Source organism: Belonocnema kinseyi, chromosome 7 (genome assembly GCF_010883055.1).
Source record: "Belonocnema kinseyi isolate 2016_QV_RU_SX_M_011 chromosome 7, B_treatae_v1, whole genome shotgun sequence".
Taxonomy (NCBI): domain Eukaryota; kingdom Metazoa; phylum Arthropoda; class Insecta; order Hymenoptera; family Cynipidae; genus Belonocnema; species Belonocnema kinseyi.
The window spans coordinates 53,700,757-53,716,551 of NC_046663.1; the positions used below are offsets into that span (position 1 = coordinate 53,700,757).

At 32.4% G+C, this 15,795-nt stretch overlaps 2 protein-coding genes across 3 annotated transcripts in view; both read right to left on the minus strand.

The window, feature by feature from the left end:
- Window positions 1-431: 431 nt before the first annotated feature.
- On the minus strand, window positions 432-7,791 carry LOC117177330 (glutamate receptor-interacting protein 2-like). Its single transcript, XM_033367953.1, has 5 exons — window positions 6,662-7,791; window positions 5,695-6,215; window positions 5,198-5,517; window positions 4,899-5,102; window positions 432-877 (listed from the first exon to the last, which is right to left on the minus strand). The coding sequence occupies exons 1-5, from the start codon at window positions 7,188-7,190 to the stop codon at window positions 550-552; spliced, it is 1,902 nt and encodes a 633-aa protein (XP_033223844.1). The 5' UTR covers window positions 7,191-7,791; the 3' UTR covers window positions 432-549.
- Window positions 7,792-13,447: 5,656 nt separating this feature from the next.
- Window positions 13,448-15,795, minus strand: part of LOC117177022 (probable serine/threonine-protein kinase dyrk2) — a 49,122-nt gene continuing 46,774 nt past the window's right edge. For both annotated transcript variants that reach the window (XM_033367479.1, XM_033367478.1), the window contains 4 exons: window positions 15,658-15,794; window positions 14,783-15,277; window positions 14,425-14,679; window positions 13,448-14,351 (listed from right to left, as the gene is read on the minus strand). In XM_033367479.1, coding sequence (XP_033223370.1) covers window positions 14,145-14,351; window positions 14,425-14,679; window positions 14,783-15,277; window positions 15,658-15,794 — 1,094 coding nt within the window. In that variant the 3' untranslated portion in view covers window positions 13,448-14,144. The remainder of the gene's footprint in view (window positions 14,352-14,424; window positions 14,680-14,782; window positions 15,278-15,657; window position 15,795) is intronic.

A 15,795-nucleotide genomic window follows, 5' to 3' on the forward strand; every position in this document is an offset into this window, starting at 1 on the left:
AGACGACTTATGTTCGCAAAAAATTAGAAATTTATTTATTCATTTATGATTCTGCTTTCCTTAGAAATAATTGGCCAATAAAAAAATTACATTGCCCATCTTTTAAATGTACAAAAAACGGTTATTTGATTATTTGATGTAAAAAAAAGGAGACTTGGAAAAACTTTCTTTCTTGAAATGGAAAACCTAGAAAAGACCTCGATTTTTTTTTCTAGGATTTGCTTGACACCCTGCATCTTTACCATAAATATTTTATAATTTCTGAGAATTTTTCTTTTCAGTACGTCTATTTTTTCGTGCAACAACGCGTTTTTTTCTGATGAAACCGAATGGCTGTTTGTACAGATTAAAAATCATGTAATTTAGGGCATTCAATGGTGTGTGCGTGGGACGTATGCGGGAGAAAGTGTTCTAGAAGTTAGATAAGAGCAATGTATATTTATTTTTATAAATAAACGCATGCGTACAAAAATATAACAGAAGCCTCGTATCGATTGCGCCAAGTATGCTTTCAATAAATAATACAGTCTTAAGCCTGCAAGATAAAATTTATAGAGTCTTCGTTGCATTTTCTGATGATAAAGGCCTCGCAACTGTAAGATCCAGACGAGAACCAGCTGCTGCGATAAGAGGAACTGCGAGGCAACAGTCGCAGTCTTCGGTGCTGGAATCGTTGACTCTCAGAATTCGGTCGTAGGGCCTTAAGATTCCGTCACAGGGTCCACCTGGCCTTAGTCGATTTATGTACACTCCCCGTTCGTACAATCCGTCCGAAACTGAAAATCCAAAGTCTTCGTAAACCGGATCTTTGTGCAGACAAACGTGGACAACTTGCTGATTTCTTGTTTCAGAACTGCTGCGTTCTTGAGGACTGGAACTGTTTTTTTTTCAGATAAGTATAATAGATTATAATCCCAGATAACAATCGTGCGACGCACGTTACCCGCGCGGCATGCGAGGCACGCGATGCGTGTAGGATGTGATGCATATGCGTCGCGTTTGGTGATAAGCATCTATTTTTGGTTTAGAATTTCTTTTGTGATAAAGTTTGGGCATAAACATCTATTTTAGTTCTAGAATTAATTAAACATATTAAATGAATCAAAGTTACTTTTACAATTTAAAAAAAAACACTTATTTAATTTCACATATTAATGATACATCTGGGTAAATATTATTGACATATTATAATATTGGACACAAGGTGTTGCCGCTTTTTTATAAATAATAAATCTCTTCTGAAAATATAAATTCGCTTCACTATCGATAATTAGAAACTAACTTAATAAACGTAGTTTCAGGAAATCAAGCATAGCTGTCCATTCGATACATAGATACCCAAATGAAAAAAAAGTTAATTAAAAATAAAATCTGACGAAAGTATATAATGAACACACGCACACATATAATTTTTTATATTTTTAAATCAAATAAAGGTAAACAAATTAAAAAAGGTCCTATTAATAATTTAGTTTCTTAATGTATAATATTAGAAATATTATTATATTATTATTAATAATACACCTGGTAAATATTTCTTGATAATAGTTAATTTTTTCAATATATGCAAAGTTATTGATAAGTCCACTTTTTAATTTAATTTATTCAATTTTAGTTTTATAATGTAAAAGATTAATATTGCAGAAATAATTAGTGCAGGCTTCACAGAACAGTCCCTATATCCCTTATTAGACCATATATTCAGTTTAGATCCCTAAATTACCCTATTTTCAAGATTTGGTCCCTATGGTATCCTATTTGCAGCCAATGATGGAAATTAACCCTTAGTGACCACACATGGGTCTTAGGGACCCAAGAGGTCTTTTGTAATGAAATTTTAGGTACCTTAACCTACCGGCGCGGCGGGCGCGCCTTTGAGACTCACGTGAGCGGGCGCGTACCGCACTCTGTGCGGCTGATAAAAAATTCCAATATTTCTAACAAAAGATGGGGTTTATTGTATAGGGAAGTGATTATTTAGATAAAAAACATCAAATAGTTCAACTTCACGATATATTTGAAATATTAATACTGGACTTGCCACGCGCCCACCGGTAGGTTAATGCAAAGGAAGCAGGTCTATTGCAAAATTCGTCGATAGTTGAAGAGTTTAACTACGCTTTAGGACGTTTAGTATGACACTGGGACTATAAGTTTATTTTTAGCAGTTTTTTAAAAATTAAGTTGGGTCCTTTGGACCCAAGTGTGGTCACTACGTTCGAAAGTGATTTTTGGAGTCAATTTTTATTGTACCGTATATTGACTTTAGATTAAACAATAAAGTCTAGAAAGTAAATTGTGAATGTCAAAATATGTTTAAAGACATATAGCGTACTATTTGCAGTGCAACAAAAGATCGAAAAACAAAGACTGGGTGCTTCTTGTCGCCGTGCTGTTTGCCAAGAACTCATCGTCTCCATGTGTAATGATTGCAGTAACAAACAGTAAAAGGAAGATCACTTTATTTTGTCTTAATTTCATGCCTACTATGTTTAATTTCAAGAATTCATCAATATTTTCTAAAATTATTTTTTATAACAAGTAATACAATAGAGTATTTTACCGAAAACGCCTGATTTATTTTTTCCTTTTTTGCCGTCATTCATTCCTCATAATAAATATACTTTTTGAAAAATCCACTGAACTGCTATTTTTTTTAAAGTGGTACATCGGGCGATTTTTGTCGCCAGGGTCCTTTGGACCCAAGTGTGGTCAGCGTGTTACTCCACAGAAGTGTGGGTTAAACTATTCTTTACTTTTTTTTATCAAATCACTATTTAGATACTTTTTCAAGATAAAGTCTCCTTTAGTCACTTTTCTTTCAATAAATAACTCAGGAGTTATGATATTACTATTCAATATATATAGTCTATGCCTATTTCTGAAATATCTTGAATTATTTTGAAATATTTTAGGGTATTTGTGAAGACTCCGAGAAATTTTTAATAGGTTTCAATAATCTGAAGGGATTTTTAAGATTTTAGAGTAATTTTTCAAATTACAAGGAGTTTTAAGAGCTTTTAAAAGTTTTAAGAGATTCCAAAGGATTTTAAATATTTTAGGAAATTATGAAAGATCACAAGGATTTTTAAAAATTAGTTTTATTAATTTGAAAGTATGTAGTGATTTTGCAAGACCTATAAGGTTGTTAAACATTTAAAAAGATTTCACAGGATTGATAAGGTTTCCGAGGATTTCAATTATTGTAAGGAGCTTTTAAAGCTCTCAAGAAAATTTATTAAATTTTCCAGGAATTCAGGAAATATCATCAGATCTCATAGAATTTCAGGGAATTTTTGGGACTTTCAACATTATTGATTTAATTGAACCTGAGGATCATTTGATAAAAAGATCAAAGGATTTGAATTATTTTTTCAAAAACCTTGGCATTTTCAAGAACTGAAAAAATGTAAAAGGATTTCAAAAGATTTTAAACGATTTGAAATATTTTATGTAATTTAAGAAAATTACATCTAATTTTTAATGTTTCAAAGAATTTTCAATATTTTAGAGTATTTTAAAAGGTTCGAAGGAATTTTTGAAAAATTTAAACAATTTCAAGGGATTTCCAAGAGTTTTCATAACTTTAAGGGATTTTAACATTTTAGTGAATTATAAAGAATTTATTCAGAAAAAGTGCAGGATTTTATACGGCTTCAATGATTTAAAAAGATTTTCAAATATTGTTTGCAATTAATTTGGAATTCGCCGTGAATTCTTATTAATTTATGTTGAATTTTTAACATTAAAGTCTTAGATATTTCATCAAATTCTTTTGAATTCTCTTTAATTTTTTTAAAGTCATTTTGAACTTACTAAATTCAATGAATTTTTAAATTATTTTCAATTTGCTCGATTGCGTTTTCAATTCAACTTCATTTATTATGAATTTCATCGGATTCTTCTTATTTACCTTTAAATTTATCAAAATTTTACTGAAATCAATGGAATTTTTTGGATTTAAAAGAATTTCCGATTCATCTAAATTCTTTTGAGTTGGTTTGTAGTCATTAGTCACTGTTTTGTTTAGAAATTAGTAGGGTTTCAAAGATTAAATGAGATTTGAAAATATTTCTCGAAATTCACTCTGAATTTTTATTAAATTAAAATTACTCTGAATTCTTATTAATTTAGTCTGAACTTGGTTGATTTCTTTTGAATTCTTTTTGATTTTTTTAATTCACTAGAATTCTTCTAAACTTAATTGATCATAAAGTCTTCTAAACTTATCTTAAAGTCTCAGATATTTCGTCAATTTTTTTTAATTCTCTTGAATTATTCTAAGCTCTTTTCAAATTTCCTGAATTCAATTTGTTTTTTAAAAATTCACCTTGAGTTTTTATGGTTTTCAGCGAGTTGTCGTTTACCTTAAATTCCTCTAAACTCATTCATGCAATATAAAATGAAATGTTATAAGCATGTTTTCAATTTGCTGATGTTGACAGATTATTTTAAGAATCCAATTTTTACAAATAAAACATTTAAAAATAATGTTTCAAAAGTTACATTTTCAATTGGAAAAAGCGAGTATTTCACTCTATAAACTGATTTATTGTTGTACACAATCCTGCTAGATTCTCGTTCTTTGTGATTTAAATATAATTTAAATAGTTATTTTTCTATCTATCATCTATATGTAAAATATTTTTTTTCAACTTTTGAATATAATGTTCTTAAATACATTATGTATTTTTTAATTTTTTATATGATTAATGTTTTGGAAATAATTTTAAATTTTACGTCTTGCGAGCGGTATGCGTCGCATATGATCACCCACCTGCGTGGTGCGGTGAACGCATGCGTACAGAATATGCCGCACGCGTGCGAGCGGTAGCGCTTGCACTGTGCGCGCATTTTGTTATCTGGGATATTTATCTGTATTTTTGACGAAAATTTACCTTTGATAGGGCGGCATGGGCAACTCTAGTTGTCCACTGTCAATGGAAGCTGTGTCCCAAAGTCTCAGGATTTCTGGTCCGCAGACTTCTCCAATTTCTCCCCAGGAATCCACTGCGCTATCGACACTGGGTAAACTTTCTCTTGCCGATCGCAAAACTCCATTTGGGTATTGTTGTATTGAATCACCGGCTATGCTTGATTCCCTGAAATCATGTTCATTAAGTTAGTTTCTGATCATGGATATTGAAGCAAGTTTATATTTTCAGAAGAAGTTTTTTATTTATCAAAAAGACAACACCTTGTGTCTGATGCAAGGTCTGGTTTTCTAACGGTGAGACCAACGACAGAATTTCCAGGTCGGTGTAGCAATTGTGCTGCTTCTCTGAGGTCACCTGGGTCCAACTTTTGACCATCGATTGCCAGAAGACGATCCCCAGGAGATAAGCTTCCAGTTCTATAAGCTAATGATCCTCTCCGAACTTCTGCGATTACCAAGTCTTCGTTTACTGTGAGTCCCAAATCTGGTTGACATCCAGAAGGTCTAGCCACCCTTACTGTGAATACTCCAGAACTGGGAACTACTGGTCCACCAACTCTGTACTCGGTCACCAATTCAACCTGGAAAATTGAGACCCAAACCTTCATTTGGATGGATTTTGTTAGTGTTTTATTTTATTTTTTTTTATTTAATATTTTATCAAAGAAGGTTTTTAGATTAGAATTTAGTGTACGGAATCGATACCCTGGAAAAGTATTCATGATGAAATCAAGTGAAGGAATTGAAACATAATTAACCTGGGAAGATTCGAGCATAATAGCAATTTCACTTGGTGGAAGTTCCCTCAGAATTCTTCGATTTATGGCGATGACTTTATCCCCTGGAAGAAGAACTCCACTTCTCTCTGCTGGTCCACCGGGTTCGAGTAGGTCAACAATGTAATTAAAACGATCCTCTGAAAGTTTTAGAGCGAGACCAAGACCTCGGTGATCTGGTCTGAGGACGATGGTCAAACTTTCTTTAGTGTAGAGAGTTTGATTCGTGTTCTTCTGAGCTTGAGGTTGAGCTCTTCTTTTAATTGTCCTCGTGGAAGTACTTGGAGGCCTTGGCAAGATTTGAAGCATCGCGATTCGACAATTTTCTGAAGTGTTTCTCAGAAGTTTTGCTGCACTGATGGCGTCCTGGATTGGAGTATCGTCAACTGCTAAGAGTCGATCTCCTGGTTGAAGGGCACCACAGCGATCTGCTGTACTTGCTGGACGAAGACTTTCGATGTAGACACCACTTTGTGTTTCTATTACTGTTAGACCCAGTTCCCCTGAAAGTTAAATGCAATATTAAAAAAATTTTAACTGCTTTTGAAATTTGTTGAAGAAATAAAAATACAAGGGAAAAGTCAGGTTAACATTAATATATCAATGTAGTTGTAAATTCCAACGGAACTTCAAAAGTTTTGTTCTGATTTCAAAATATTTGCATATTCACGTCTGCTTATTATTTCTTCCTGTAATATTTACGTTATTTTCAGATACTTATACTTTCTAGGTTACGACACAAATCGTTTTAAAGAAGAATTTTTTAAACTTTTCCAAGATATTGTTTACTCTCCTACAAATAATTTTTTATATTGTATTAGATTAAACATTTCAAAGAATTTTTCAATAATTACAAGAAGAACAATCCTCAACCTGTGTAAATATTGTTCCATTGGCGTTCAACAAAAAACACGTGATGAACTTTTTCTCTATAAAATTATAAAATTACCAGAAGGCCCCCGTTCTAGTTGCACCAGAAGGGGTCCAGAAGTTGCAGCTCGAGCTTCATCCATATTAGCAACATCGTACTCAATAGTAAGGGATGCAACTGGAGCATCAGAACTTCTCCTAAGCGCTCGTTGTGCATCAGCTAGGCTGAGTCCTCTCAATTCTGTGTCATCAACAGCCAATAACCTGTCACCAGGTCGAACCCTACCTTCTCTAGCTGCAGGTCCATCAGATTTGACACTCGTCACCACCAAAGCCCTCGCAACTCCACCTCTCAGAGTGACACCCAGACTACCACCTTCTCTCTCGATCCTCACCTGCGCCACTTTTGACGACATGCTAGTCGGGGATGGTCCATTATTTTCCACTTCCTCCAGAGCAAGAAAAACCGAAGGGTAGTACTGCTGACTAGAAATATCCTCCGTTCGGGTTGAATCCGAACTCGCAGAAGTTGCGACACTACCCGGTCTCGCCCGATTCTTATGCGAACGCATCGTCGCCAGGCGCAACGAGCTGAACATCTTTGCCATCGGAAATCACAGGTTTGGTATTTTTAAAGTTTATAATAGTCCATTGTTGATAAATACACCTGTTGAAATCCAAGGGTTGGTCTTATTGCCAAGACTAGTCCATTTTTTGATGAAAATATCCCAAACAGAGATTCTGCACCCACAACAAATTGAACCTTAACACTGGTCTTGACTGCAAGAATAATATCTTCAGTTAAAAAAAGGCTCCATTGTAATTTTCCAGAGTCTCATAGTCCAGCCACTCTAGCATATTACAAGGTATAATTATCACGAGAAGGGAGAATATTTTTGGCCCAACATACGCGGCACGTTCACATCATTATCAAATGTATATACACATATATTCACAAACTTGCACTCATTCACGAGTTCACTGAAATGATTTATTGTATTAAAAAAAATATCCGGTAAAACACAAATGCGGTAAAAACCGGTAGTTAAAATCTGATTTAGATGAATTGAGATGGAGTCAATTCTAGATGATCAAACTTTGGTTTTTGCGTTAGTTGTTCGCTTTTTTGTTTTTTGTTTACCGAGGTACCTGGTGGACCTTTGTTTAACCCAGAGGATTACTTAGACGTGCCAGCAAGCGCGCATTTGCTGAGCGAAACTCCTCAGAACTGAGGAGGAGATTGTAGAGAGAGACTCGCGATGGGGCTCGAAAATAACTCGCGTCTTAGGGCCGCATCTTGGGGCAGACGCGGCTGTCTATTTTTAGCCAGGACACCCTCGCATAAGTCCTGGCTCGTGGATGTCGCGTGCGGCCCTGCGGGCGCCCCGCAGTCGCTTTAACGTCAAATCAGACTGTACTTCTCATTAAACCTCTGATCCAGAGGCTAAGCATACGAGCGTTGAAAACCCAAGATCGAGTTGTGCGGATTTATGGTCCATTGACCGAACTTCCTCGGTTGAGAATTCTCCTATTTAATGACCCTCCTTATCTTTCATTAGTTTATTAGGTTTTCTCGCAACGAGCACTTATACAGACTGCTGAAGGATACGATAGTTTGGTAGGAAAATAAATATTTATATTAGTGATAATTAATTTTATTCAATTTTTTATTCAGGGGTAGTTGAAAACTACGTTTCCAATAAGGATGGGGGGGGGGGGAAGTACGGTTGATTACAGCTGGGCGGGGAGAAGTTCAGTTGAAGTAACGTTACAAACTTCGATGTTTAATACGTTTCTTGATAATAAATTTTTAATAAAGTGTACAACTTTTGCATAAGATGTCCTCTATTTATCGTTTGAGTTTTTCTTTCAGTTCAAAATTCCACTGCTTGAATAAAAATTTAAATATTATATTGAAAATGCAATTTTTTTAACTCATCTTTTTGGTCAAATATTCAACAATTTGGTTGAAAGTTGAACTAATTTGTTAACAATTAATTTTTTTGGTTCAAGATTTATCTCTTTTGTAGCAAAATTAACTATTTCGTTGAAAATTAGTTACTTTTATGCTTGAAAATTAAAATTTTTCAACTAAAAATTTAAATTTTACATGTTTAGTTTAAAATTCATGTTTGGAGTGAAAAATGTAACCAGTTTTTTTTACTGAAAATATAACTTTTCTATTTTTGATAGAAACCTTATGTTTTTAATTGAAAATTGATCCTTTCTATTTCTATTTCTTTTTGGGTTGAAAAATTAACAATTTTGTAGAAAATTAAAGTATATAGTAGAAAATTAACTTTTTTGTTAAAAATATTTATTTTTGAGTTAAAAATTCAATTGTTTTGAAGAAAATAGTATTTTCTGTTTAAAAACGTATATATTTGTATATACCTGTTTTTGTATTTGTGAAAAATGCAACTATTTAGTTGAAAATTCATCTTTTTTGGTGAAAATTCAACTATTTTGCTAGAACACCACTCTTTGGTAGAACACCACTCTTTGGTGGAACACTAAACTTTTTATTTGAAAAATTAACTACTCCTTAGAAAATTAAATTTTTTGTCGGTCAAAATATTCAACTGTTTTGTAGTAAATTCATCTATTATTTGTTGAAAAGTCGTCTATTTAGGCTAAAAATTAATATTCTTTTCTGAATATTTATCTTTTTGACTGTATATTCAACTATTTAGTAAAAAATTCGACTTTTTTACATTAAATTAAGTGTTTTTTTAAAATACAAATCCGTCTTTTTTGGTGGAATTAAACAGGTAGAAAATGTATCTTTTGTCGTTGAAAATTAATTTTTCTAACTGAAAATGTATCGATTACATTTTTGGTTAATAAATTATATTTATTTTGTTGAAAATGCAACTATTTGATATAAAATTCAACTGTTTTGGTAAAAAGCCAAATATTTGGTTAGAAATTAAACTATTTATTCCAAAAATTAACTACTTGGTAGAGAATTAACTTTTTTGTTGAAAATTCATAGTATCGGGAGGAAAATCTAACTTTTTTTGTTGTGAAATTCATGTATTTGGTTAAAAATTAGTCTTTTTGAGCAGAAAATTAATTTTCTTTTTTTTGAAAAATCAGAATTTTGTTTGAGGATTTAATAATTTTGTTCAAAATTAGTTTTTTTTTAAATAACTTTTTTCAATTGAAATTGTAACTTTTCCACTTTTGGCTGAAAAATTCTATTTTTTAGTTGAAAATTCAACTATTTGGTTGAAAATACACCTCTCTTGTTTAAGAATATTACATTCTTGGTGAAAATTCATCTGTTTGGGTTTAAAATTCAAATAATTTATTGAGTCACCTTTTTTAAGGGAAAATTTAACTGTTTTGTTTAAAATGCATCCTTTTGGATTGTAAATGTATGCAACCATATGTGAATTCTGAAATATTAAATTTTTCGTTGAGAGTCTATTTTTTTGTTTAAAACCAAACTATACATGGTTAAAAATTGAACTATTTTTTTATTTAATTATTTTGTCGAAAATTCAACTCCTATTTCTGTAAAGTTTTCTTTGCGGTTGGAAGTTCCACTTACTATAGAACAACTCATTAGAAATTAGAAAAAGCAGATGAGGAAAAACTACGTTTGTCAACGAGGAGGGACAGAGCGTAAAAAATATTTCAAAATTGGTAACCTAGTTTTTGAATGATCCCTCAGGGATCATGGACTTTTCCCTATTCCCCTGCGTTTTCTCTTATGCTCTGTTTTCGAAAAACTTACTTTTTTTCTGTTTAAATATAGGATAATCAAAAATACAACGTTTATTCATTTTACACTCATAAAATTATCATAATTATTAAAAACTAAAATATGTTACCATTTGCAGTAAAAGTTCAATATTTTAACTTCCAGAGTTATCTATAAAGTACAAAATAAAAAAACAATATATACTTAATACAATGTATAATAATATATATGTGCAATAAATTTCAAGTGCTGAAAACTATTACAGTTCATTAAGAAAAAAATACTCTAAAGAAATGTGTTGCTGAAAAGTTTTATAGCATCTAAAATTGAAACAGCTGCTATAATACAGAAATATACAGTAATTTTAAAAGGAAGTAATAAAAAGTAAACACTTCAATTGAACCGTACAAGATTAAATAATTAAAAAATGAAATATTCAAGGATGATCAAAATTTAGCTAATAGAATTTCAATTTTGGATAGGAGTGTTGAGCAGTCTCAAATTTTATTTTTAAATCTGTCTGATAAAAAATGTAGAAATTCTTATTTGACGGACTTTAAATCAAACTATTTAAGATTAAAATAAATATCAGAGCTAAAATATGTTGACGCAGAATCTATAAAAATTAAATATTTAAAATTTTTTTTATATTTTAGGCGTTCAAATTTGAAATATTTTTTATTTTGTTTTAAGAGCATTGAATCGTGTAGTTTCAAATTTATATTCAAAATATTAATTAAAGTAAGGTCGAAATGAGAACTTTCAAAAAGAAGTGTTAAATTAAACTGATAAATATATAATAAACAGTTGAAATTATTGAAAATTATCAAATTTCTTATAAAAAGATTGTTTCGTGAAAAAATTAGCCAATTTCAGACGAAACTTTAAATTATAGCGAAAAAATCACCTCTGTCCTGATTGTGAAACCGAAATGTTTACCGCACCCTGTATTACGGATATGATAGACAATTTTTTCAAGTTTTGAGTATATGTTATGTGCAAATAAAAAATTATTTTTAATGTTGATTTAAATTATAATATTAAGATACTTAAAAAAATGAGATAAAAATTAAAAAAATAAAATTGCAAGCTTTATTTAATACAAATGGAATAATTTTTAGTATTATAAAGCTTAACGATTAAAAGTGATGAAGTTGAGTTTACTGCTTGTAGTGGTAAAGTCGTTTTTGGCAAGATATTAAACTTCTCCGAGTCGCTTTCAGGAAATCTTTTCCACATGTTCCGTTTCCACTTAAAAATTTAATTGCGGATATTTCAGAAATATATTTAAATAAAAAAATGGCTGCTTTCAAATATATAACATTTTTTGCGATTTTTGGTTACTTAACATTTTCAATCACTTGAGAAGGTTGAAATTGAAAGGTGTCCAGAGTGAAACTATTTGAGTTTACAAGATTTTATTCTCATTCTCAATCGTTTTTAGTTGTTTAAAAAGTGATATTTGTTTGAAAAATATTTGTAACATTATCATTCGATTAAATACAAATAGAATTGATTATTAAATTAAGAAATTACATTCTTTCTTGCCTAAAATGTAATTTTAATTTTTGTCGAACTGTTTAAATCTACAGAATTTCCAAAATCTTTAAGAATTCTCAGTGCTGGGTTCCAGAGAAAAAATGTACAGCTTAATTTTTTGATAAATTAGCGCATTTCATCATTATGATTTCCGGATTCTAGCTTCTGAATTGGTAGAATAATTTCAAATGCGTGCCTGCATTTTTTTTCTGGATGCACAAGTTCGTCAATTAGTATAATGTCGGTATCGCTTTTGATTTTTATTTATATCCTTCCCTAATATCAGACTCTCTATCTTCCCCTTGTTTTTGCTTCTTCGTTCATCGCTGCTCATCCCACCGGTAGAAAAAGTCAAAATTATATGCAGACTCTTGACGCACGGACGCCTCGTAAGCGCGTCCGCTCAAAATAGATTCAAGATTTCGACATTTTATTTTGAGTCCAAGTTTCCCTAGACTCCCCTATTTTTTCCTTAAATTCCCAATCATGCAGGTGTGCAGATTATTCTGTCAATATAAATAATTAAAGATAATTGATGGACCCTAATCCTTAATTAGGATCGATATGAAGTGAGTCGAGTGCTCTTTTATTACACTCTTCACTCTCAAGGGGCTTAAATTCAATTAATAGGTCAATTAGTCAATGAAAGAATATTGTATAAGTGCATTAGAGTGAGATCACCAATCTTCCTCTAATAACTCTCTTTAATTCATGTGCTGGAAATTAAACAATTACAAATTATAAAGTCTAAAATTATATAGCTTTCAATCAAAATAATTTCAAATTGAGTGTTTAAAAATTGCTTTTAAATTGAAACATTTAAAAAAGGATAGTTTCATAAAAGCATATGCTAATAAAATAACACAACAAAAATTTCAAATTAAAAAGTATCATCAAAGTATCTCATATCCAGACGCTGAGATAATAAGTATCTGAAAGTGTCTGAAATTGAATTTTCTGCTTCTGACATCAGAGTGTTTGTCCTCTAATTTTTCCGAGTCTCTGAGAGCAGCTGAAAATCGAATCGCTCAAAATCCAACGACATATTTTAACGCTTTTCTCTTGGCGTTCGGACGTGGAAACGTGGTTCGCCAATTCCTTGACGAAATCTAAAGTTAGAGTAGTCAGCGCGGAGCCAAGTGGAAAGGAAAGATAGGAAGAGGTTAAGGAGAGAAAGGGAAAAGGGAAGAGATGAAACAGAGGTTGATAAACGAAGAAGAGAGAGAGAGAGAGAGAAAAAAGAAAAACAACAAAAATAAGATAAAAAGAAAAGAGGAAGGATGAAGGCGATAGCAGTGTCGTAATTAGAACAGGCACTCCAAGCCGGAAATTCACTAGTAAATCTATTTGGTTTAACAATTTATGAGAAGCTTCCTCTGGAATGAGAAATGGTTCACATTAACTTTGAAGTACCATCTTCAAAACTGTGATTCATTTAATTTTTCAAGACTTCCTCATTTCATCAAAAATCATTTGCAGACACCATTTGATCTGTCTTAGTTTCAGAATGATAAGGCATTTGTGGTATTAATAAACTGAACCAGTTTCTTACGAGGAGTTGGGATATGAAGGAGCAATTGTGCCACACTTTCGCAGTCAAATTACGACGAGTGATGATACTTTTACGAGCGACGACTCGCTCACTATATTCAATTCACTTGAATACAAAATTCTGTACAATTTTTCAGCAAAAATTATTGCAGCAATAAACTTAACAATAGAGACAAATTATCGCTCTCTTCTAACTCATTCATCCAAAAATCACATACACGTGAAAAACGTGAACTATCGATCACGTGATTAAGCGAGGGGGTGGACAGAAGAGAAACATAAAAAAACAATCTGGTATAAAAGTTGCAATTGAATTCATTCCCTCAAAATGAAAATCATCGCAACCGGTACCAGAAATTCTTTCGGCGAGTCTTTTTTTCTTCGATGAAAGGGTACAATATTGAGCGAGACCTCTCCGCAATATTAACTTTTAAAATTTCAAGTTCATGACAACAAACGACTCTACTAATGTGATTTCGTAAGTTCTTCAGAAGCGGAGAGTCTTTAAGAAAAAGAAATATCCTTTTCTCATGGGACAGATCTTGCGAGACTCTTTCTTAAGAAAATAATTCGCGTTTTTTTTCTCGACAAATTCATGATCACAGCTATGTGAATGTTAAATACTCTTCAAATGCCATGGTCATTTCTCGATTTCGAATTTCACTTCGAGTCTCGACAATTGACAATATTTATAATCGAATTTCGATGTGTCAAAAATTTCGTATGCACCTAGGGAAGAACATTTTCTGCCATGGGTTCATATTCAGTCTGTAGCGTTTGGATTTGTGTAGGAAAATCCTCGAAACACATTCTGATCCATCGAGGTCAGGATTTGTTCTGGAACTGCTGTGAGTCGCGGTCGTTCTGCTGTGAAGGCTGTGTCAAAGTATCTAGTGTCCAGGGTGTGTTCCACAGCTGGTTTGAAAGGCGCTTCTAGTTGTCTTCGTTCCAATTTGTCCCAGGGTATACTCTGGAATTAAAAAAAAATTATTCAATTTCGATTCTTGTCCTTAGAACCGTCTTGGAAAAACGAGAGGCATTACCTGAAAGAAAGGATGAACAGCAATTTCGTGGGCAGGTAATCTTTTCCCCGAATCCTTTTCTAATAAACAAATCAACATGCTGGTTGATTCTTGACTTAGATATCGTGGAATAAAAGGTCTTTCGTTGCATATACTCCAGAATAGTTCTTCTTCATCACAGCCAGAAAAGGGAGATTGTCCAGTAAGCATTTCGTAAAGAAGGATTCCGAATGACCACCAGTCAACTGCTTGATTGTATTTGAGACCTTTGATTATCTGCAGAGTTACATTTTTTAAATTAGAAAATAGTGTTTTATTTCAAGGTAAACACGCTATTTCGAAATGACAATTTTTTATTTGTAAAATAAAATTTGGTTACCTCAGGAGCCATGTAGTCTGGAGTTCCACAAAAAGTATCAGCAGTTCTGTCGAGAAAAATTTGTAGTTTGCACATTCCAAAATCAGCGATTCTGATGTGTCCTTCGAAATCAAGTAATACATTATCAAGTTTCAGGTCCCGATAAACAATTCCCTTTTTGTGTAAAAAGTTGAGTCCTGACCAGATTTCTGCGGCGTAGAAACGTGCCCGAGGTTCAGAAAATCTGCCAGATTTTTGTATGTGAAACATTAGGTCGCCACCGTTGAGATATTCCATGACAAAAAAAAGATGAGACTCCGTTTGGAAGGTGCAAAATAGGTGGCAAAGATATGGATGCCTCGTGGCTAGGGTTAGTACTTTTCTCTCGATTAAAGTACATTCGACGTCGTCATCTTCTAGAACGACGTCCTTCTTCAAACATTTTACAGCGTAGACACAATCCGTTCCTCGGAGTTCTGCTAGCAAGACTTTTCCAAAACTGCCTTTGCCAAGAACCTGAAAATGTAAATTTATTAGACATGAGTTCAGATTTATTTCTGCTTTTTGTAGATACAAAATTATACTTCTTATGAACTATTTTTAAGTGTAGAAGTAAGCTGATTTTTCAAATTAGACGCATTACTAATTGGTATGTGACCTAGAAATAATTCTGCGATTGCAGCTTTTTTGTATGATTTTCAGAATAATGTGATGAATTAAGACAAGAAAAAAAACACCTCTTGAGAATTCTTATTTCAAACTTATTCGTAAGTTAAAGATCAATTTAATTCTTGGACTTCATAAATCTTCTCTAATTGTAATTTTTCTCATTATCTTGAGGTTTATGTGTATACTACAAATAATACTATATTCATAAAATTGGAATTCAGATTTACCTTCAGGAAATGAAAATCTGTCACTGCATATTTTTTAAACCTTGGTAGATTTGTAGCTGGTGGTGTTATTCTTCCACTGGTGTGAAAATGATCTGAACTATCGGAGTTGCGTTGATTTTCTGAGGATTGTGAGGGAGC